The following is a 22,658-nucleotide window of genomic DNA, read 5'->3' as shown; positions in this document are numbered from 1 at the left end:
TATTAGCTTTAGATGCTAGTCACTGATCAAATTAAGATTCTGCATAACAATTTATATTAATTGCAAATAATGATAAAATAAACAAGTAAATTTACTCAAACATTGTAATTACGTAGACATTAGAGATATTTTATTTGAGTCTTGTTTTGCTGCTACTCTCCATTTCTACTCAACTACATCAAATTAAGACATACCACTACTACTTTTTTGCTGCAATATTATTAGCTTTAGCTACTAGTTATTGATCAAATTAGGATTCCTCACACAAAACATACAAAATGTATAAAATATGAAATTTTGTTATAAATCAGACTAACCCACAGCTAGTCCATTGACAGAAAATTGGTAACTACTTATCATTTAGAGCTTTTCTAATATTTTCTACTATAGCTATTTCTACTCAACTACATGGTAGACCTTCAGAAATTACCACAAAAGTAGTGAAATACATGTGGCGGGACACCTTTAACTTATTTAAAACCTAGCTTTTTTACAATTTCATAATTAGTGAGCAAAAGAAAATACAAAAACAGCATATTTAAGGATTTCATGCAACAGACATACTTTGCGATCATACATCAGTTTTATACTTGCTCATCACTTTATATATTCACATTTTTAAGGAGTATTTTGAGTCACACATCCTCAGTTCCTATGACAGATGTACCTCTTTCATTTTGTACAGTATTTGTCCTTAACTTGTTGGAAGTGTATTATTTTGTGCTTATCTGTGCAGTTTAAAAATCAACCAAGTGATGAGTTAAAGCATGTAAAACACAAAATATTAAATTGGTTGGTGCATAATAGTCTGATTAATATACAATACCTGGAGTAAATCAGTCAGATTATTATAGAGTTCTTACACCTGCTTGGGCTGAGAGCCAATGCACTCAATGGGGGATGGAAACACTTTTTCCAAATAAATTCTGTTTAACTTACACAACCGGTGACATGATCAGTCAATCCTCTGGCGTCTTTCAGGGTTTTCCCATAACCCATGAAAGCATGAGTTGCAGTAAAAATATGCACATGTAGATTGATTACACAAGCAATAATTCATATGGTCTTATCCATAGAAAAACATCACATGGTCATTCTACAGCCATGGCCCTCTATTTCTACTGTTTATTCCAGCCATGTGTATCTACAACCACATTACGAAAACACACAACCTGGTTCATTTTCTCCAAATCACTAGATAGTAACGCATCACATTTGCATTTTCTTTTTTTGCAACATTTCAGCAGTATGCCTGACATTTTCTAGACAGTTACACAGCCATTTTATGCAGACTATAAGGACTAGAGCTGCACAACGGAATCACAATTTCAACTGCAACATACGTAGGCCTGTGCAATTATATCACCAAAGGCTGTAATTTACAGGACAAGTGTGTGTCCACTGATATTTTAGATTCACTGACACTGAGCAGACAGTGGCTATGTATGAAGTACACAATATGAAAGTAGCTAAATTTATATTTCTTCAACGTTTCTGTTTTTTTTTTAATGCTAGTTTATGTTTGTATGTTTGAGTTGGAAGAAATACATGTGCATTCTCTTTGACAAAAAGCTAATACTCAAATTGCTCCCTCAAATCTGAGTATTGTCCTGTACAATATGTTTTTATATGTAGTAATAATAAAGAGCTCGAATTCATTTTAGTTCAGGGGCCATAGTCAGTCCAATGTGATCTCAAGTGGGCCAGATAAGTAAAATCATAACATAATAACCTATTAAAAAATCCATTTTTTTCTTTGTTTAGTGTGGAAAAAAGTAAATTACATTATGAAAATGTTAATAACCTGAACAACCATGTACCACCTGAAATGTCTCAAGAAAAATAAGTAAAGTTTCAACAATATTATGTCTCAGCTTAATATCAACACAATTTACAGATCACAGTGGATCTGCAAATGCAGGAAATATTTAATGAAAGGCGTGATATTGTTAAAATTGCACTTAATATTCTTAAGACATTTTAGGTGGTTCATATTTGTTCTGGTTATTTACATTTTATTGTGAAAAGATAGTTTGTAATTGTAAATATTTTCCTAATGTATTTTTCTTTTTTCCACATTATACTAAGAATTTGAATTTAATTGAACTGAACTGAATTGAACTGAATTGAATTGGACAAAGCAGAATAATAAAATTTGGAGCTGTAATTATTTATAGGTATTAATTCACTTGAGATCACATTGGGCTGTATGTGACCCCTGAACTAAAACCAGTTCAACACACTTAACTGTTAATAATTTCAGGGTAGTTTTTGCACTGAAGGGCCAGATTGCACACTTTGGTGGGCTGGTTTTAGCCCACTGGCTGTATGTTTGACACACCTGAGCTATAGGATGATTCAAGGTGAAAAAAAAAACTGCACTTGACAAGGCTACCTGCTATAACTGGGGCCAAATAACTAAAAGCAATCAGCAGTGAATAACCACAGGTGGAATGATAGGACAAGTCTTGACAGAAAAGAAGAGAAAAAGACAGAACAACAGGCAGACCTTATGAAAAAAATGGAAAAAAAAATATGAAGAAAATAAAGGTGAAACTGTGCAGATACATAGATGCAGGGTGAAATCATTCAGAAACCAGCTCCAGGTCTAGCATAAGAGGCGGGCAGGTATAGTACATGTTTGCTTTCAACACAATATCAGTTTCCCTCTTTATAAAAAGCTCACCCCCCCCCCCCCCCCCCCCCGTCCTTACAGCCTTATCGGCACCCTGTGGAGGGCCTCTGAGGCCCCTGAGGAGAGGGTCCCTGTAGGCTCAGGTCTCCTGGGCTCTGCACCTTACCACCTCCACAGCACAATGCACCTAATTCATAGACGCTGCTCCCCCTGGATCTGTCTGCTGCTCCTACTCACCACAGCCCAGGAATGTATTACTGCTGGATGGATCAAAGCAGTGGCACAGCTGTGGGAGTACCAGCAAAATAACAAAAACACCTTCACCTCAGCAAACCATTACACATGTCCTCTTATGTCAGCGCACTTATGACTATTTACATCTGTACACACGGGCACTCCGGCTATGTATGCAATACATCCCACTTACACTGACGTTTGTGTGAAGGAAATTAAAATATACACACACCTACACTGTAAACAGATCGTTGAATGAGCTGCGGGCCTACGCTCATGTTTGTGTGACCGGCGGGAGGTGTATTATGTGTTCCTTAGCTTTTCAATAACCAGAGCTCACCTAAGGCGCTTCACGCTTCACGTTCGGTTTCACTTGAATGCATAAGCTTCATGATGATGAGGGTAGAGAGTAACACTGTTTAGAAAACTGTAGTAGGAAAGGCAAAAATATGACACCACCATGAGTTCAGCCAGTCCACATGATGTAATTCCTGTCGACTGAATGTGAATGTATTTATTTCAACTGGGTCGATGCAGATGACATAATTCAGCTGGTGACGGGTTAAATGCAGAGGGTCAGTTTCATTATGTGTTGCATGTCGATATGTACAATATACGGACAAATAAAGATTCTTCTTCCAAAGTTTGAAAGACACTTAGATATGAACGGTCGTACCAAACTTCCACAAAATCTCAATACACTGGAAATGCAGAGGTACAATGAAATAAACTCAATAACCATGGTATTGTTCGCTAAATATCTACAGTTCTTTGCTATTAGCCCACCTTTACCCTATTTTGCGCAATTATTTATATCAAGGGATAATCTAACACTGGTAAAATAAACAAGTGTTGTAATTAAATATATATTAGAGATATTTTTACTTCATTTGAGTCTTTTCTTTTGTTGCTACTCTCCATTTCTACTCAACTACACCAAATATTTGCCATCTCATCAATAGATAAGAGAAAAAATAGAGGAAAAAGATGTGTTTGAATGTCTAAATTCTATGCTTTGAGTTGGTGATGAAAAAAAAGTCATTATTTGCCATCAAAACACGTTAAATATCTACAGCTCTGGTTTGCTTTTAGTCCACCTTTACCTTATTTTGCACAAGTAGTTATATCCAGAGCAAATAATGGTAAAATAAACAAGTACATTTACTCAAACAGTGTAGTCAAGTAGATATTACAGATATTTTTACTCTACTATTTTGTTGCTACTCTCCATTTTTACTCAACTACACCAAATAAAGACATACTACTACTACTTTTTGCTGCCATACTATTAGCTTTAGTTACTAGTTACTGATCAAATTAGGATTCTTTACACAAAACATAAAATCTTTATAAAATATGAACTTTTGTTTTAAATCAGACTAACCCACAGCTAGTCAAATTGCAGAAAATTGGTAACTACTCATTATTTAGAGCTTTGTAACAGCGACTACTTTTATCAGTTTTACAATAAATTCAACACTCAATCAGTTAATGGAGAAAATAATCAGGTGATTAACCCATAAAGAAAATATAATTGATTACACATGGATACAAAATCGATCAAAATGGGTTCCATCTCAGCCAACAATAAAATAATGCTTTTACAAGTAATAATTACCTGATGATATATTAAGTATTTTTTTCTGCATTGAGTACTTTCAGTTTTAATAACTGAAGTGAATTTTTTCTAACAAACTTGCATACTTTTATTTAAGTAACTTACATAATTGAAGTATTTTCAACTGTGACAGCACTTTCCATCTGCTATTACAGCTTTAGCTCATGTAAAGGATCTGAATATTTTTCTCCATCTGGTACTTAATTTGATTTCAGTTCAAGATTTTCCATCAACCGCAGTTTATTTTGGTTTATTAAAGGCCTAGTGTATATTTCTAACAGAGGCACTAAAAAAAGAAATCCCCAAATTCCTTTAACAGGAACGACGATTATTAAAAAGGAAGTCAGTTGCATGCAATCTCACTTTTTTTCCTGCAACGAATCAAAACGAAAACACTGCTCTTTCAGAACCAGGCCCGACTGATCTGGAAACAGAGGCCGGCACAAACTGGCAAGCAGACTTTGTGGGTCACTTGGTCATATGATAAATATATCCTATCAGCCAAGTAAAGTGGAAACGATTAAACTGTGACACACACTGGTGGAAGCAGAAAGAAGACAAAGGTATTTACGTCCAGATGGTGCAGAGTCATGTACAGTGCACTGGAGACATGGGTTTCACTTCCTCAAAAACCAAACAGGAAGTTGTGATTACATCAGGAAGAGTAATCCCACTGGTGTCTTCTCACAGCTCAGTGAGCACACAAAGCATCCATATATGAGCATTCACACCACTATGTGAAGATTACAGTGCTGCACCAAAGGAGGAATTATCCTTTTTTTTTTTTTTTTTGTCAATAAATGAAAGTGCCACGACTTCCAACATGTTCATATCGGCTCCAGCTACTTGGGAGGATTAACCCTTTTAGGACGATTGTGTCTCCGGTGCCACATTTTTATATTCAAATGACCGTAACTCAGTGTTTTTCCACCTTGGGGACACCTGACATTCAAATGGGGTCACCTGAAATTTCTAGTAATTGACGGAAAAAAAAAAAAATTCTAATAAAAAATATTTTTGAATGATTCAATATATATTTCATTATAATTAAAACACCACACACTTTTCCAATAAAAATGAAGTATAAATAAAATGCAGGATATAATATCTGAGAGGGCATATCTTGATTGACCCAATCATGTAACCGTGTGTATTACTACGCTTCAACCTGCCCGGACACAGTCGCAGTCAGGAAATCGGACCAAATGGAGAGTGGAAAGATTTCCGCCTGGCCCCGTTAAGACAACTCCAAACTGAGAAGCAGACACCGAACAGGTGCATTATATAGCCTAAATGTCGTCTAAAATTAACATTTATTTGCAACACAGTATAGCAAAATATTACATAATCAAAAACAAATTAATTTTAGCCAAAAATGTCTTGGGGTCGCCAGAAATTTGTGATGTTAAAATGGGGTCACAAGCCAAAAAAGGTTGGGAAACACTGCCGTAACTCCTGAAGTGTTTGCACTATTGACAGAATTGAAACATCATCTGAAAGCTGAGATTGGGAGCTTTCGACTGCTATTGCTGCATTACGGTAGAGGTCTGCATTGGCTGAGGGGGGGGAGTGGAAGTGGGCAGAGCAGAGAGCAGTAGAGTGCAGTTGGTGAAAGAGAGATGGTTAAAGATTGTTATTACTTTTAGCAACATTTTAGTGAGGAAATGCATAGAAATAACAAAAAATAAGAAGCAGTAACAGGGACACAGAATGGTCTCAACCAGGGGTTCTCAAAGTTTTTCACACCAAGGACCATTTTATCACAATTTTTTTTTTTAAATCACGGACCACCTAACCAGCCAGCCAGTTTCCCACTCCCACTCTAAAAAAATAACTTTTTTAAACAGTCTTATACTTTGAATATTACAAATTAAGTCTGCAGTATATTACAAATGATGCTAACAGCTCTACGCTAACAGAATGTCTTTGCACCTTGTTGGTAACATTAGTTGTCATTTCTTCAGACTATCTCTTCAGTCACTGATCCATTGTTGCATTTTAGAACTGTTCAAGTCACTCTTCGTTTTGTTTTATTTCACTCTTCGTTTTTGATTTGTTAGCTCTTCTACTTCATTTCCATCACAATTCACAAGTCATGAGAGGTCTTTGATATGACAATAGGCAACCTAAGTAACCTAACTGTATAGGGACAGCAACACAAAACGTTGGTTTGCATTGACAAATTCTATTAAAGTCTACTCTTAGGCTTATTTAGGCTACATTTGATTTGCTTTTAATTTAGAAAACAATTATCTGCACCTGTAACTTTGCTTTGGAAGTCAGATGAGGGTGATTTGAGAAACACTGATATAAATTTGACTTTTTTTAAGACCACACTTTGAGTATCACTGGTCTAGACAAACAACAATGTTTGAGCACATATAGTTGAAAGTTTATTGGTATAATCTCCTAAAGTTTCATTACGCACATTTATAGTTGTTTTTTTAATAATAAATATGATTCTTTTTAAAAAGAAATCAGTGCTTTTTATCTTCACTACTAAGACACTGTTTTAAGCATTTATGACATATACTAATGATAATTCATGGCCAGATATTGAAAGTTAAGTTCTTCCTGAAAAAAGGTGCAAAAGAATTGTCAAAAATATATCTTCTGACACTTTTATTGCAAAAACAACATTACGAAATCTAGGCGGCCTGTTATAATGGTAGTTCTTAAGGGTTTAAAAAGATGAATGGATTGAAAAACACTCCGGGCAATAAATCTGAAAAACAAAAACAAAAAAATTCTGACAGAAGTTTATTTGTCAGAAACTTGACCGAGATTTACCAAACTGCCAGGCTGTTCCCGTTCCCCTGACCCGGTGCTGACCAGCATTACATAAGCAAGACTTAACACTGAGCAAAACAAACCGCAAATAATCCCAAGAACATGAAAAAACAGAGGAAGAAAAAAAAAAAAGCCCTGACACACATGTAACTCGAATCAGCCAGCTGGGAACACAAGGCAGACACTCGTATGAAATATACAGCCCCGGTCTCCTAATATATCTCTCACAGGTGGAGAGAGGCTGTGACCACACAGTAGGGACAAGTGGGAAATGGGGGGAGGCACTGAGGTGAAAAGCAAACAAACCATGAGGGTTACCACGGCGACATCACACTGTAAACATCAGAGCTCAGCGCTTAGACAAACACCGATATTTACAAAGTTTAGCCGCACTACTGAGCACCAGCTACTTTCTGCCAACTTGTACTTAGCAGCTAAAATGTAACTTTTGCTCTAAATTCTCCTGATCCTTGTTTTACGGAGACTATTAAATGCATACCTGTCGGCTGAATCAGTCATTTAATCACGTATTTGTTTGTGAAATGAGCAAAAATGTTTCATACTGGGCAAAAATGTATGTATATAGTGGTTTGGTATTTTATTGACGTTCTTAACGAATAATGCTCATTGTAACTTGTTGCAGTTTATTTATATAACACGGGTTGTATAGTTTTAGGCAAACAAACCAAGAAAAAAAAAATAAGATTACATTTTTTGATCAGCTATACTAGTGTGCTAAATTTTAAGACATACTTTAAGACTAATGCTCATTGAATAGAACCTGTTTGCGGTTCTTATTTTTGATATAGTACTGTGCAAAAGTCTTAGGTCACCTTTAGATTTGTTGATTTTCCAAAGTTAAAATGATCATACATATTTATTTCTCATTCTCTGTTCTTAAGAGACAACAAGAAAATGTAGGAAATGTGTGTAATGCCTTAAAAGACACACAAAAAACTGAACTAAATAGGTTCTAAAGGTTAAAGTCATTATTTAGTGTGACCTCTGACCCCATGACGAGACACAGCACAAACAATTCGAAACATCTGCCATGTGTTGAAAGAAATCTGGTGCAAAACATCAGAAAATTATTGTCTGAATAAAAGCGTTAAGTAAAAAGGGAGGTAAAACTAAACAATGACACATTTTTACTGTTGTACATACACTACAAACAAAAAGTTAAGGATATTAAATTTATTTTTTTGGTCATTTTTTTGGTCATTTTTGCCATTTGTAAATAAAACTATGTCCATCCATCCATTATCCACCGCTTATCCGGGGCCGGGTCGCGGGGGTAACAGTCTAATCAGGGATCCCCAGACTTCCCTCTCCCCAGACACTTCCTCCAGCTCTTCTGGGGGGACCCCGAGGCATTCCCAGGCCAGCCGAGAGACATAGTCTCTCCAGCGTGTAAAAAAACACGTCATGTAAACTATGTCTAGTCATTAAAAAAATGTGTTTCAATTCAATTCACACATAAAAAAGTAAAAAGTGCTGTGCAAGAATCCCAACTGAAAAAAATAGCCCAAAAATGTAAAATATCCTTAACTTTTTGTTCGTAGTGTACTTCACATATATCCAGATTTGATTTTAATAGAGAAATGCATATGTGTGGTCATTAGAATTTAAAATCAACAAACTTAATGTTGGCATGAAACTTTTACACATGGTGAATAGTTTTGATAAATAAAACTACTCGAGAGTCATGTTTTGTCCTCAACAGGCAATAATGATGTAAAATAGAAAAGAATCTGGACTGAATTTTGCACCTTAGTTTGAGACGCTTCAATTTAGACTGAATATCAGGTAAAATATCTAAAAGATCACTCAGTAAATACCAAGAGGGGAGTGTATTTGCGAGCTGTCACCGAAAGAAAAGAAGTGTTTTTGTGAGACGCTTGCTTTTGTCGGCTCACTGGCGATGACACACTGACTGGACGGTGTCTATAGCTATGAAACAACTCAGCCTGTGCTTGTTAAAAGTTTTCCTAGGGTAAACTTCACCTTGATGGCCGGTCTGGAAGAGGCTCAGCAGTTGTCTGTCTTGTCATTCAGTAAAGGAAAGCACCACCCACAGCCCACTGCAGGCCACTTACAACTACACAACTACACAACCCACACCAACACCACCACACTCATGATGGAGCATTAAAGGCAGCCATTATCTTCTATTTAAACTCACATCTCTCTTTCCTTCATGTACGGCGATACTTAATAAATTTAATTCAATCAGAAGCATTTGTTTCACTTTGAAGGCTGCGAGGAATGCATAGAATTCCTATAATTTCCCAGGCATTCCTCCCTCCTCCCTCCAGCGGTCACTTGTCTAAGCTTGTCCCAGCCGGCACAGCCTTGTTGACACTCTTCGCTCGCCAAGATCTGGGAATTTGTTAGGAAAACACTCCAAACGTCCAAAGAGATTAGCCCACATCCCCACTTAGCAGCATGAAAAACACCCCTATGGTGCACATACTGTAGGTGTGTGTATTACTGTAATTAGCTGAGAAGAAAACAGCGAGGGGTAATGAAAGTAGTAATGTCAGAGCGAGGCTGATGCTGATGGACGGTGCGCAGCGACTCAGCTCAGGTCACTCTGCAAACCTGACATGACACAAGTTAACTTTAAATCACCGCTGCAGCTTGTAAATGAGATGAGTTAAAAGCAAGAACATCAAAGTGGAAAGTTATGGCAAAAAAAAAAAAGTTTCCCCAGTTTCACGTCTTCCTGAGCCGCTCCTCACAAAATCATTTTTTGGTATCACCTGCATGTTCTGGTGTTATACACGTCCTTGTAGACAACATCTCTCTGTAGAAACACTTCATTTCCACCCAGTTTTATATCCACTTGCCTTATATTGATAACAAGTTCCTTATTTATCCAAAGACTGCAAAAAAAAAAGTATAGAGTATTAAAAAAGACGACTAAAACTAGCATTTTAAGTGTCATAAAAATAAAAAAGGCTTCAAAAACACAATCATGATGTATTAATACATAAAACATATGAAGTATTAAATAACTTTTCCGACTACAAAACCCTTAAATCATAGTAAATGTAATGTTTCATCCAACTTCGGCCACTTCAAAACAATCCATTTACTACTAAGTACTGAAAAACTCAAATCAGCATCAATCTAGAGCTCAACAAAACATTTTTTTCCCTCAATGTTATGAACGATTCACAATTTTAACCCCTTGTTTCCTGACTATGTCAACACAAAACAAAACATGATTCAGAAATGCTCCCAAATGCTACACACAACTGGAGATAAACATTCATAATTAATTTTAATGACAAAACACAGAAAGTCAAGTCTGCTGGGAAACAATATCAGTATTACAATTTTTTTTTTTTTTTTTTCATAATTTTCACCTGAATTAATCAAATGAAATCAATGTACTGCCCTAGATGTAAATAAAAATACGTCTAAAGCTGCTCAGGCAAAGTGAACTAAACCAAAAGACTAATAAATAGAAACTTGCCACATTTCATAACTATAAAAACTAACAAAATGCACCACTGATTTCCATCTACTTTACGGCTCCACCTGTGGCACCTATCAAGCCACCTGTCAATCATTCCTACCTCTGAGTTTCAGTCCAAACTCTGCCATCTTTCAATCAAATCTGCTTCAACGCTGCAAGTCGTGGAAACAGTAAAAGCACAAAGAGCAGCAGAGAATAATAGTCCAAGAGTATGAGCAGCGAGAGCAGAAGTTGACATTCCTGCGTCCTCCTCTCTCCTCTGCTTCTGTGGCTCCTTGACCAGAGCGGGAGGAAAAGATCAGAAGAATGCAGCAGCAGAGAGAGGGGAGGGAAAGAGGGACAGTGCCAGTGAAAGGGAAAACACAGTGGGTGCAGAGCAGGACGGGACAGGACAGGACAAGGGCGAGACCGGGGCGTGGAGACATAATGCACGGTCAGATAGGGGATGAGCGGCAATAAACACTCAAACACTGTTCTGCGCCATCCCAGCGTGCAACAGGACAGAATGCGAGGAACATCGTAAGATGGTAGAGATGGGCATATCAGTCAGAGATCAACGCACAAACACAGACACAACACGGGAGGGTCGAAGAGGCGGGGGTGCACCCACTTCCACCCAACTGAAAACTTCTCACACCCACCTAAATCAGATACTACGCTCCAAATGTCAAGAAAAATCCCTTAAATGCAAAAAGAACTTTTTTATATGAGAGTTATTTTTATTAATTAACTTGTGGCTCTGTGTGTGCGTGTGTGTGTGTGTGTGTGTGTGTGTGTGTGTGTGTGTGTGTGTGTGTGTGTCTATACACCTTCTTTAGATCCATCTAACCAGAAGAACATCAGTATAGCATCTCAATAGTCACTTTTCCATTGGACATCTGTGCAAAACTTTACCAATACTGACTAAATGTTGAAAAAACAGAAGTGCGTCATGTCCGTTTTTCCATTAAATCACAAATGTGATGATTTGTTTATTTATTATCACGAGACGAAATGAGAAGTCATTCCATAAACATGGCAACAAACATAAATATCATGTTTATTTACAGATATATTCATTATTACCTCTGCCAGGAGGTATTGTGATCACTTTGTTTTGTGTGTGTGTGTGTGTGTGTGTGTGTGTGTGTGTTTGTTTGTTTCTTTGTTAGTTAGCAAGATAACTCAAAAAGTTATGGATGGATTTCCATGAAATTTTCAGGAAATGTTGATACTGGCACAAGGAAGAAATTATTAAATTTTGGTGGTGGTGGGAGGGGGGCACATCTCTCTTGGCGGAGGTCTGCGCTCTCCCAGTGCTTTATTTGTTATTGGAGCGGCCATGGCTCAGATGGTAGAGCGGGTTGTCCAATAACCGAAGGGTTGGCAGTTCGAATCCCGCTCTATCCTAGTCAGTCCACTGTGTCCTTGGGCAAGAGACTTCACCCTCCTTCCCTACAGTGCCACTCACACTGGTGTATGAATGCGTATGAATGTTTGGTGGTGGTCGGAAGGACCGTAGGTACAAATTGGCAGCCATGCTTCCATCAGTCTGCCCCAGGGCAACTGTGGCTACATATTTAGTTTACCACCACCAGACGGAGAATGTGAGAGTGAATGAATAATGGATCAATAATATAAAGCGCTCTGGGTGTCTAGAAAAGTGCTATATAAAATCCAGTCCATTATTATTATTACATATTACCCCTCTGTCTCGTACTAAATTTAATTAAAAAAATTTCATTTTCCTGGTGTGTCCACACTTACTGTGCCATGTGTCTTTTAAAATTCTTCTTCTTTACTTGTTGTAACATCCATCAACATCCATTTTTTTTATTCATGTGACTCTAGTTTTACGGAAAAAGGTCTTTCCATTGCAGTTTTGCATAATATACCAATTGCGATTTGCCTGAAAAACCACCTCGTGCCAGCGCAAAAACTTTTCATGGAAAAACGAGAGTTTTGGCGAAATTGTAGTTTTTCCATTAGGTACATTTTTATGCACAAGTTATATTCGCACAATTTGAGGGTCAGTGGAAAAGCAACTAGTGAAACCAACTGTCAGACAACAGAACAAAACTCAAACAACAAGCACTAAAAGGAGCAAATATCTAAAACAAGCTAACAGTCAATGTATATCATGAATAATTCATTAAAACAGGACAATGAGACACTTTGAAGCCTGAAGCTAACCCTTGACAGATCCAACAGTATTTCTCTGCTGCTAAAAACTCACAACACAAGACTAAAAAGAGCAAAAATAAGGGTTGCAATAAGCCTCACCTTTGCTGTTTTCTGACTATAACTTGGTTTTATATATTTATCTCTCAGTTAATCCATTGTTTTGTGTTATGTTGACATGATTCCCGCTGGAAACAAATGGCCCAGGTCTTAACAGGTTAAATGTCTTGCGCTTTGTTGTGTTTTCTTGTTATATGTTATAAATCTGACTTTTAATGTGTCATCCTTTAGGTTTTTGTTGCTCTTTCTATTCAAATCCACATGTAAAAATCAATCAGTGGATGAGAAACACAACACAGATACATGACTGTAAAATAGTTGTTGTGAAATAAAAAGGCTCCTTGATATTAGTCTGTTAAGACCCTGAGTCGGCCTCTTTTTTCATGAGGGGGGGGTTGGGTCAGGTCCCGTGCACCTGCCCTTTAATGTGCTGCGGACATAAGGACCAATCATGTGTCTCCATCAATCACCTGATCAGCTTCCATAAGACACCCATATGGGTCCATATGATCTCAAGTGGTCTGGACCAGTAAAATAATAACATAATAATCTATAAATAATGTCAACTTCAAACTTTTCTCTATGTTTTAGAATGATAAAAGTAAAATTCCATTCCATTCCATAAATGTTTACATCTACAAACTATCCTCTAAAAAAAATGTGAGTAACGTGAACAACCTAAAATTTCTTAAGTGCAATTTATTAAGCTTATAATTTACACATGTACATTACAACAGATCACAGTGGATCTACAAATACACAATACATTTAGTAACAGGCAGGATATTGGCAAAATTGCACGTCTCATAAGACATTTCAGCTTGTTCATACTTGTACAGGTTATTCACATTTTTTGTGAAATGTACAAATGTTCATATAATTTTACAATAACACAGAGTTTGGACTTGTCATTATTTATAAGTTATTATGACAGTATTTTACTGATCTGGTCCAGTTGAGATCATATTAGTCTATATGTGGCCCCTGAAGTAAAACTATTTTAACATCATTGTTGTTAATATCATCAGTGTAAATTTTATTTAATAAATTCATGCCATGGGCTGGATTGGACCCTTTGGTGGGCTGTTCTTAGCCCATGTTCCATATCTTTGACACCCCAGACAGTCTGGTGAGGAGTTTCTGTAACGTAAAGGTCATATAAATCAAATATAGTTTGTATCATGTGCGACTTTTTCCCCCCCGACACTGAAGAACAGAGGTGGAGATGAGGCTCCAGGTGATGTTGAATCTTTACTCATTTTGTCCAACGGCCTGGCACGATTATATTCAGATCTTTTATTGAACAAGTATCGCAACTATCATATACTCCCATCGTCGCTGATATGAATAATTTTGACTTTTGTGGTGTTTATTTCCATCATGTTCCTAGTGTGTTAAGGCCTTTAGATGAGCCAGTATTCAATTTTGGTAAACTCACTTCTGGTCTAAGCATTAACCATCCTAACCAAATCTGGAACGAAACTTTAAAATGTATTCTTCAATTTGTGCATTTAAGAGGATGTATAAATCCAGTATAATAACAAAATATAGAACATTATCTGAATAAGTGAATATAATATAATATACAATAATGCATAAAAAATAAATACTGTCTACTTACTCTCTATCTACTTGCCTATTTGTAATTAATTAATTAATACAGACCATCATGATTAGGAGATAATATCACATTTATTAATGATTGTATTTGTAGTAAATATTTGAAGTGCATATAAATATTATAGTTTGTATTAAAAAAAGGTTGATTATGCAAATCTGATTGTGTGTGAGGTGACTAAAAAAGTGTATGTGAATGGTTTGTACGGATGTTTTGTGTTACTGTAAAAAATATGTAGAAAAAAAAGTGTGTTAAAGTAAAGGAAGTGGAATTAATTTAATTATTAGTTTGTAAAAAGGGGGAGGAGTCTATAAGTTACACTTCTTCCTACTCCTTTTCAAGTCCCGAAAATTTTGTTTGACCACGTTGTATGGTTCTTTGTCATCTGGAGATTTTATGTGCTCGAAATAAAACTTAACTAACTAACTAACCATCCAATTAGGTATGCAAGAAGACATACTAACTCTAGGGGAAGCTCAGTTTAGCACAAAACAATAGTCCTTGATCTGCACACATGCGAGTTATTTGATGGTTAACTGGTTGCAGCAGAGGCAGCGAGCCACACAGATGCAGATGTTAAAAGCACATCAATACAAACATCCAATATGTGTCTAAAAGCAACACAAACACACGCAAAGTAAAACACTGTCCTGCACAAATCTGCCTGAAATAAAGTCTGCTAGAGCGAAGAGTCTGGATTTACTGCTGTGGGCACAAAAATGAGTCAACTGCTGTGTTGTTTTGATTTTAAGACTAATTGCGGCCTACCAGACCGTGATCTGGATGCGTAGTTTGGTTTTTAGCAGCCCTTTCAACTATAAAACAAGATGAATTGCCTCATCACTTTTTACAAATAACATTAACAGCTTATTTCCTGTAATGATCACATTCAATCAATGTTAAACTCAACAGATGTACACACACTTTGTTCTCATCCACTTACCTAAAACGAGACTATTATCTTGTTTCCTTTTCCTCCTAAAGAAGTTACGTTTTCTCCACGACATCCACTTATTCAAATTCATGATGGTGAGTTAAGTCTTTACAAAAACCGAATGAAAAGAAATATAAACAACAAACACGGAACAGGAAGAAAAGATGGTGGTGAGGTGAAGTGAGAGAGAGAGCGGCACAAAAGATAAAGAGGAAGTAAAGAGGTGTGAGAGGTTTTTACACCGGGTGTGGGCTTATTTGGGGTACTGGGCTTGTGTGTGTGTGTGTGTGTGTGTGTGTGTGTGTGTGTGTGTGTGTGTGTGTGTTGTTGTGATGTCACGCACATGCACACACTCAGCAGGGGGGTGAGAAAAGTGACGGACGAGAAAACTGACTGTTTCAGCATCAATTAAGAGGTCAGTGACAGGTGGTTTGTGTGTGGGGGGCATTTGGGACACTATTCACAGCTTTAAGTGTTTATTTTGTTAGTTTTTTTTTTTTTTTTTTTTTTTTTTTCGGGGGGGGGGGGGGGGGGGGGGGGAGGCATGACTTGGTTTAACCGATAAAGACCCAAACATCCGCTGAAGACCCAAATAATCTTCTGATCTAAAATGTTTAATACCCGTTGATCCACTAATCCTATCAATACATGAACAGAACTGGTGTAAAATGCAGTTTGTCATCTTTTCACGGTCATCAGATATGATCTATTTTCTACAACACTGATTCACCAGTAAAACCTACAGAGTTTAATAAATGACTGGTTGTAGACACTTGCTTTCACACCCAGTTAATGCTATATTTTACTGCAAAAGTCACTTTTTTCTTTAGTTTTTCTGTTTTGATGTATAACGTTTGGATTTTTTTCTGCACTTTTATGAACATCTACATGATCAGTAAATTAAATATAGGAAAATAATGGATTTTTACTGAAAAAATGCAAAATTACAGAAGGTAATACTACAATACATGGTGATTCATACATGGTGAGTTGGATAAATGACAATGGGTGAAAACACTTGTTTTTATGCTCAAAAATTTAATTTTTCTTCAGTTTTCTCTATTTTGATGTATTCTGATGTAATAATCTTTGAATTTACTCTTTTTCATGTGGATCTAAATTAACCCATAAAGACCCAGAGTTACTTTTCCGGCAGTTCCCAAATGAATTTTTCTCTCTATTTAACCTTTCTTAAGTGATTTATCACTATTCATTATATTATCCTCTGTATTTTGCGTTTCTTCAATAAAAATCAGGTATTTTCCCATATTTAATTCACTGATCATGTAGCTGTTCATAAAAGCTCAGATTAAAGTTAACTGTCAGAACACCAGAAACAGAAAAATTAAGAAAATGTGACTTTTTCAACAAAATGTATCATTAACTGAACATAAGTCAAGCGTCTCCATCCACTGTCATTGATCCAACTCCATGGGTTTTACTGGTGAATCAATGTTGCAGAAGATGATGGTGTTTCCATGGTAACTACAGAGCCTCTACACATCCAAATGGGTCATATCTGATGGTCATGAAAAGATGACAAACTGCATTTTACACCAATTACTTATATGGATTGATAGGTTTAATGGATCAGAAGTTATTAAACATTTTATATTGGTAGGTGATTTTGGTCGCCAGTGGTTGGATCTTTATGGGTAAAGTAAAAAAAAAAAAAAGTGATTTACAGTAAAACGTACAAAATATAGAGGATAATATTGTAATAAATGGTGATAAATCACTTAAGTAAAGGTTAAACAGAGAAAAATGGTGTTCAGGTAAAGGGCGAGGGAACATATTATGTAAAAAGATAGAAAGACGTGAATGTGTGTGATCCACATTTGCTGCAAAAGAAGCCAATTCTGCCCTAAAAACATATATAGACTCAAACAACAGCGCAGTGGAACATGGGAACACAGTCCATTTGGTCATTGACAAATCCAGTCAATGACGGCCAGTGGAATAAACAATTCCATCCTCCCACACACACACACACACACACACGCACGCACACACACACACACACACAGAAAAAAAGGGAAAGAGAGAGAAAGTTAATTTTCCTGTGTTTTGTTTCCCCTTTTCCTTTCCTTCACATAAAGGAAGTAGAGGAGGAATACCCTCCCGGCCCACCCGAGATTGACTTCCAACGTCTGAGTGAATGAAGCTTCCTGTCGTGCAGCTGCTCTAGTTACAACTCAGAGGAATGAACTGGGCTGGGTGACGCTGGGTGACGCTGGGTGAGGCCGGTCTTGGCGATGGCTGAAGGAATCACAGACCAGAAGGGACTTTCCACAGAACCGCATCAGTCATGAGTCCGGAGACAGGCGTCCCCCTCTATCATTTCATACTCGTGCACTCATACCCAGAGAGCATCCATCACCGAGCTGCTTGAATGAAACTGTGCAAGTGCATATACACCAGGATAAAGCTCTGTGTGTATGTATGTGTGTGTATGTGTGTGTGTGTGTGTGTGTGTGTGTGTGTGTGTGTGTGTGTGTGTGTGCGTGTGCGTGTGCGTGAGACATAAATACACGTTTGGCCTACATATGATCCCATCTTCAAATCCAACTCTCTAACCTATCATTAAAAAGAAAATATTTTATTAATATCTTCCGCAAACTTACATACACTAATCTATCAAGCTGATCTCAGTGCTGATAAGTACATATCATCGCCACTATATTAAAATTTCTATTTCAAAAGATGATGACAAAGACGCTTCATTTTTAACCCATAAAGACCCAGTGCTACTTTTGTTGCAGTTCACAAAGGAATTTTTCTCTCCTTTTAACCTTTCTTAAGTGATTTATCACCATTTATTATAATATTATTCTCTGTATTTGGCATTTTTACGTGTAAATCATGCATTTTAGACTCAGACTCTGCTTTATTATCATTCCATCACAGACATGATCAGAACAAAACAGTTTCCCAGGTGTTGTGTGCAGCATAAATACAAATAAATAAATAGCAATAGGTATAACTGGATAAAACTAGGTAAGAACAATGGAATAGAATGTGAACTACCATAAAAACCACTAAAATAAATATAAAATCCTCTAAATCTGGACAATATTGCACAATATGCATTAGCAGCAACAGCTTAAAGTGGTGGTGTATGTACAGAAGCAACATAAACAAAATAAAGTGGTAACTATATATAATGGGTGCCATATATATATATATATACAATCGCAGAAAAAATTATTAGACCACCCTTGTTTTCGTCAACTTCTTGTTCATTTTAATGCCTGGTACAACTAAAGGTACATTTGTTTGGACAAATATAATGATAACAACAAAAATAGCTCATAATGGTTTAATTTCAGAGCTGATATCTATTCATTTTCCACGTTTTTTTTTTTTTTTTGATAATCAAAATCACTTACGTTTTTGCATCAATAGCTATGGCATTGTACTGACAAAAACAGTGCTTTTAGGCATTCCATGTTTTCTTTTCTGTCTGTTTTAGTCACATGATACACACAGGAGTTAGTACTTGATTGCATAACCATTGCTTTTGATGACTTTTGATGGTCTAATATTTTTTCCACGACTGTATGTGGTTACTATATATAATTCAACTATCATGTAAATATTCATGAAAACTCGGAGTAAATTCAAAGGTTATATCAAAACAGAGAAAACTGAAGTAAAACTGACTTTTTCAGCAAATACATCAATAACTGAATATAAAAACAAGTGTCTCTGACTGCAGTCATTTGTCAAATACATATGCTGTACTGGTGAATCAATGTTGCAGAAAATGACAGCGTTTTCATGTTCACGAAAATTGTCCAAATGGGTCATATCTGATGACCATGAAAAGCTCAGAAACTACATTTAATCTGAATTATTTACATGGATTGATAGGATTAGTGGATCGACAGGTATTAAACATTTTAAATCAGTGGATGCTTTTGGTTGCCAGTGGCTGTTTGGGTCTTTAAGGGTTAATTTTGCACACAGTTGACCTGTCAGATGAAACCTCCGCCAGCTATCAACCACCCTCAGATTAATCACCTTGGTGGCGACTGCGATGTCAGCTAGTACAATGAGGAAGGAGACAAAAAAAGAACATGTCTTTGTCTGCTATGTGGGATTCTTTTACAGAAGATACAAATACAGTGTACTGTGTAAAATAAGTCAAATGGTTGTGGTTAGCAGTTTGAGCAGTGGACCTGTTAAATCAGACCTGTATACACGTATGTCATACTGTAATCGCAATATGACGCATTGTAGATTTTCCTAATATGGAACTGCTTCTCTGCTCTGGTTCACTTGAAAAATGCACACGTCTGCTTTTAATGGACTATGGCTATAAACAGTGGCTCAGACCAGACGAGGTATGAAGGAAAACTTGCAAAAATAAAACAATCCATGCATGCTTCTAATTGTACCGGAACATCAATAACACACAATAGAGGTTGGCCAATATATAGATTTTTTTCAATATCGGCCATCAGCCTTAATTGTTTTTCGAAAGCCAATATTTGATCAGTAGTAAAAATGTTATAAGATATTTGATCAGGCACCTGTCTTAACTGCATTTGAAATTCAGTAAATGTTAAGAGTACTATGTGTATGTGTATTAATAATTTCATTCATATTGCTGCATAAAAATCTTAATTATCTGAGGGTTTCAATTGTATTTTACGGTCAATATGCTTTTAAAAAAAAAAAAAAAAAACACCCTTAAATAACAGCCTAAAAAATTGGCTGTGGATATCGGCCATCTGCTGACTAAATTTCTAAAAATCGGCATCGGCCTTAGAAAAACCCATATTCATCGACCTCTATTGCACAATGGCAAAATACTGATATGGAACAATAATGAGGATTAATACATGTTTAATAACAGACACAAATATTTGATCCGTGTCACTCAGATCTCCATTTAACTGTATTAATGTTGTAAATTAATGCAAGTAAATGCAACGCAAATAGACTAAAAACATTCAGCTATGTTAGCTATTTTATCAAAATTTCATATATAAATTTCAAACATTCTCGTGTATTTAAGATGGAATTAAAACACTGAAGAAACATTGAAGTCGTGAGGTGGTGCAGCTGCTCTAGATGGAGGAAAAAAATGATGTGTATATAATGGATTTGGAGACATCTCTTGACATTTAGCTTCATTTACAGTTCTTTTTTTTTTTTTTTTTTTTTTAATTATTGCATCTCTGAGCTATGAATCTAACCTATTCCCACTGTTTGGAAGCAACAGAGTCATCTGTACAAATACAGTAATGGAAAAGAGTTTTCCAACACCCTTAAAATCTTCCACAAGCTCAAATATTATCATGAAATATTTGTGGAAAACAACTTTTTTGTGTTTCCAAAGGTGTGGCTGCATCAGGCAGACACAAACAAGTGCAATTTTTTTTTAAGTTTATTGTTAACTAGAAAAAATAAAACTAAATTCTTGACAGTTTCAACATGCTCTGGATGCGTTTCATTATTTTGCTGAAACACCCAGTTTTGACCTCGATGGAACTGAGCACGTGCAGAAGGGAACATGTGGGTTTGGAGGATGGAACAATCCTTGGCAGACTTCAATGACTTAACCGTGATTCTTAATGTAATATATCACAAATGAATGGGGTGTCCAAAAACTTTTTTTCCACCACCATACGTGCATGGTTAACTTATTTCAGAAAATGACTCATCCTCTCCGAGAGATTAACCTGCCTCTCCTCTTCCTGCCTCCGTCTTTTTTTTCTGCATTTGTCCAAATAAAACTGGAAGAAGCCAAACAATGTTCATGTTTAAAGGAAGCAGCGATCATGTCGGTGGTCTCGCCTACATCCAAGAGAAGGGGATGGAAAACGCACTTACCCATAATGCCGCAGACCTCTGTCCAGAGCCTTGGAAAGAGCATATTCCCATGTCGAAGCATATAAACTGTTTTAGGGGCTTGAAATGAAAGTGCTGTATCTTCAGTGTAAGTTCAACAAGGGACTATCTAGTGCGCAGGTGCCAAACATGCAACCCACGGGCCAAAACCGGCCCGCCAAAGGGTCCAATCAGGCCCGCGAAAAGAATTTGTGAAATGCAAAAATTACAATGAAGATATTAACAATCAAGGATATACAGACCAATATGATCTAAAGTGGATCAGACCAGTAAAATGCTATCATAATAAGCTACAATATTGACAATGTCACATTTTTTTAATTTGTTTTAGTGTAAAAAAAGAAAAGTAAAATTACATGAAGATGTTGACATTTATAAACTATCTTTTCACAAAAAATGTGAATAACCTGTATACATATGAACAATCTGAAATGTTTTAAGTGCATTTTTATGAATATTCTGCCTATTATTAAATGTTTTGTGTATTTGTAGATCTACTGTGATCTATAAGTTGTATAAACTGAGATACAATATTATTAAAATTGCATGTATTTTTCTTAAGACATTTCAGGTTTTTCATGTTATTCACATTTTTAAAGGATAGTTTGTAGATGTAAACATTTTCATAATGTAATTTTATTTTTTTCACTTTAATTATTTAATTGGTTCGGCCCACTTGAGATCATATTGGACTGAATGTGGCCCCTGAACTAAAAAAAAATGAATTTGACACCCCTGTTCTAGTGGATCAGTTCTTGTTTTTCTCTGTATATATCCATTTTTACACGCAACATTTCCTATGTACCATAACCAGAATTTCTTTGAAAAGAGAGGTATTATGATCATGATCATATGACTGACACCATTTCTAACAGGCAGCACAGACTTGTAACAATGACCGAAGGACAAAAACTTTTCAGGCATTTCATTAGGGTGTAATCCAATCCCTTGGAGTTATTTACTTAGTAGTGAAATACCACGATAGCTTGAAAGGGTTAATCTGAACTCTTTCTGGGCCTCAGCCTATTTTTTGTTTTAGTAAATCCCGTCATGCGAGAGGTCAGAAGGCAGATTGGGCAACATTGCTTTGTAGCCTTAATGAGGGGGCAGACAGGGGGTGGAGGAGGGTGGGGGGGTTTAGACTGGCAGGGTTCACATTCAGAGATTCACAAAAAAGGTGGAGCCTAGTTTTGTATGTGTTCACCAACCACAGGAACATTCGAGACTGATCATTTTCTGCCATTTCCAGCATGGAGAGGAGTTTAA

The 22,658-nt window shown here is 36.5% G+C and overlaps 1 protein-coding gene across 6 annotated transcripts in view; it reads right to left on the bottom strand.

Moving 5' to 3' along the window:
* The window catches only part of utrn (utrophin), a 397,580-nt gene that overhangs the window by 366,372 nt on the left and 8,550 nt on the right, over positions 1–22,658 (bottom strand). For 2 of the 6 annotated variants that reach the window (XM_030127981.1, XM_030127979.1), the window contains exon 1: positions 15,543–15,741. The exons of 1 other annotated variant lie outside the window; for it this stretch is intronic. In XM_030127981.1, coding sequence (XP_029983841.1) covers positions 15,543–15,624 — 82 coding nt within the window. In that variant the 5' untranslated portion in view covers positions 15,625–15,741. Of the gene's footprint in view, positions 1–10,861; positions 11,010–15,542; positions 15,743–22,658 lie in introns of those variants that run through there. 3 more of the 6 variants (XM_030127982.1, XM_030127977.1, XM_030127980.1) reach the window with 3 other exon arrangements.

Source organism: Sphaeramia orbicularis, chromosome 24 (genome assembly GCF_902148855.1).
Source record: "Sphaeramia orbicularis chromosome 24, fSphaOr1.1, whole genome shotgun sequence".
Lineage (NCBI taxonomy): Eukaryota > Metazoa > Chordata > Actinopteri > Kurtiformes > Apogonidae > Sphaeramia > Sphaeramia orbicularis.
This window is presented reverse-complemented; position numbering and strand designations above follow the sequence as displayed.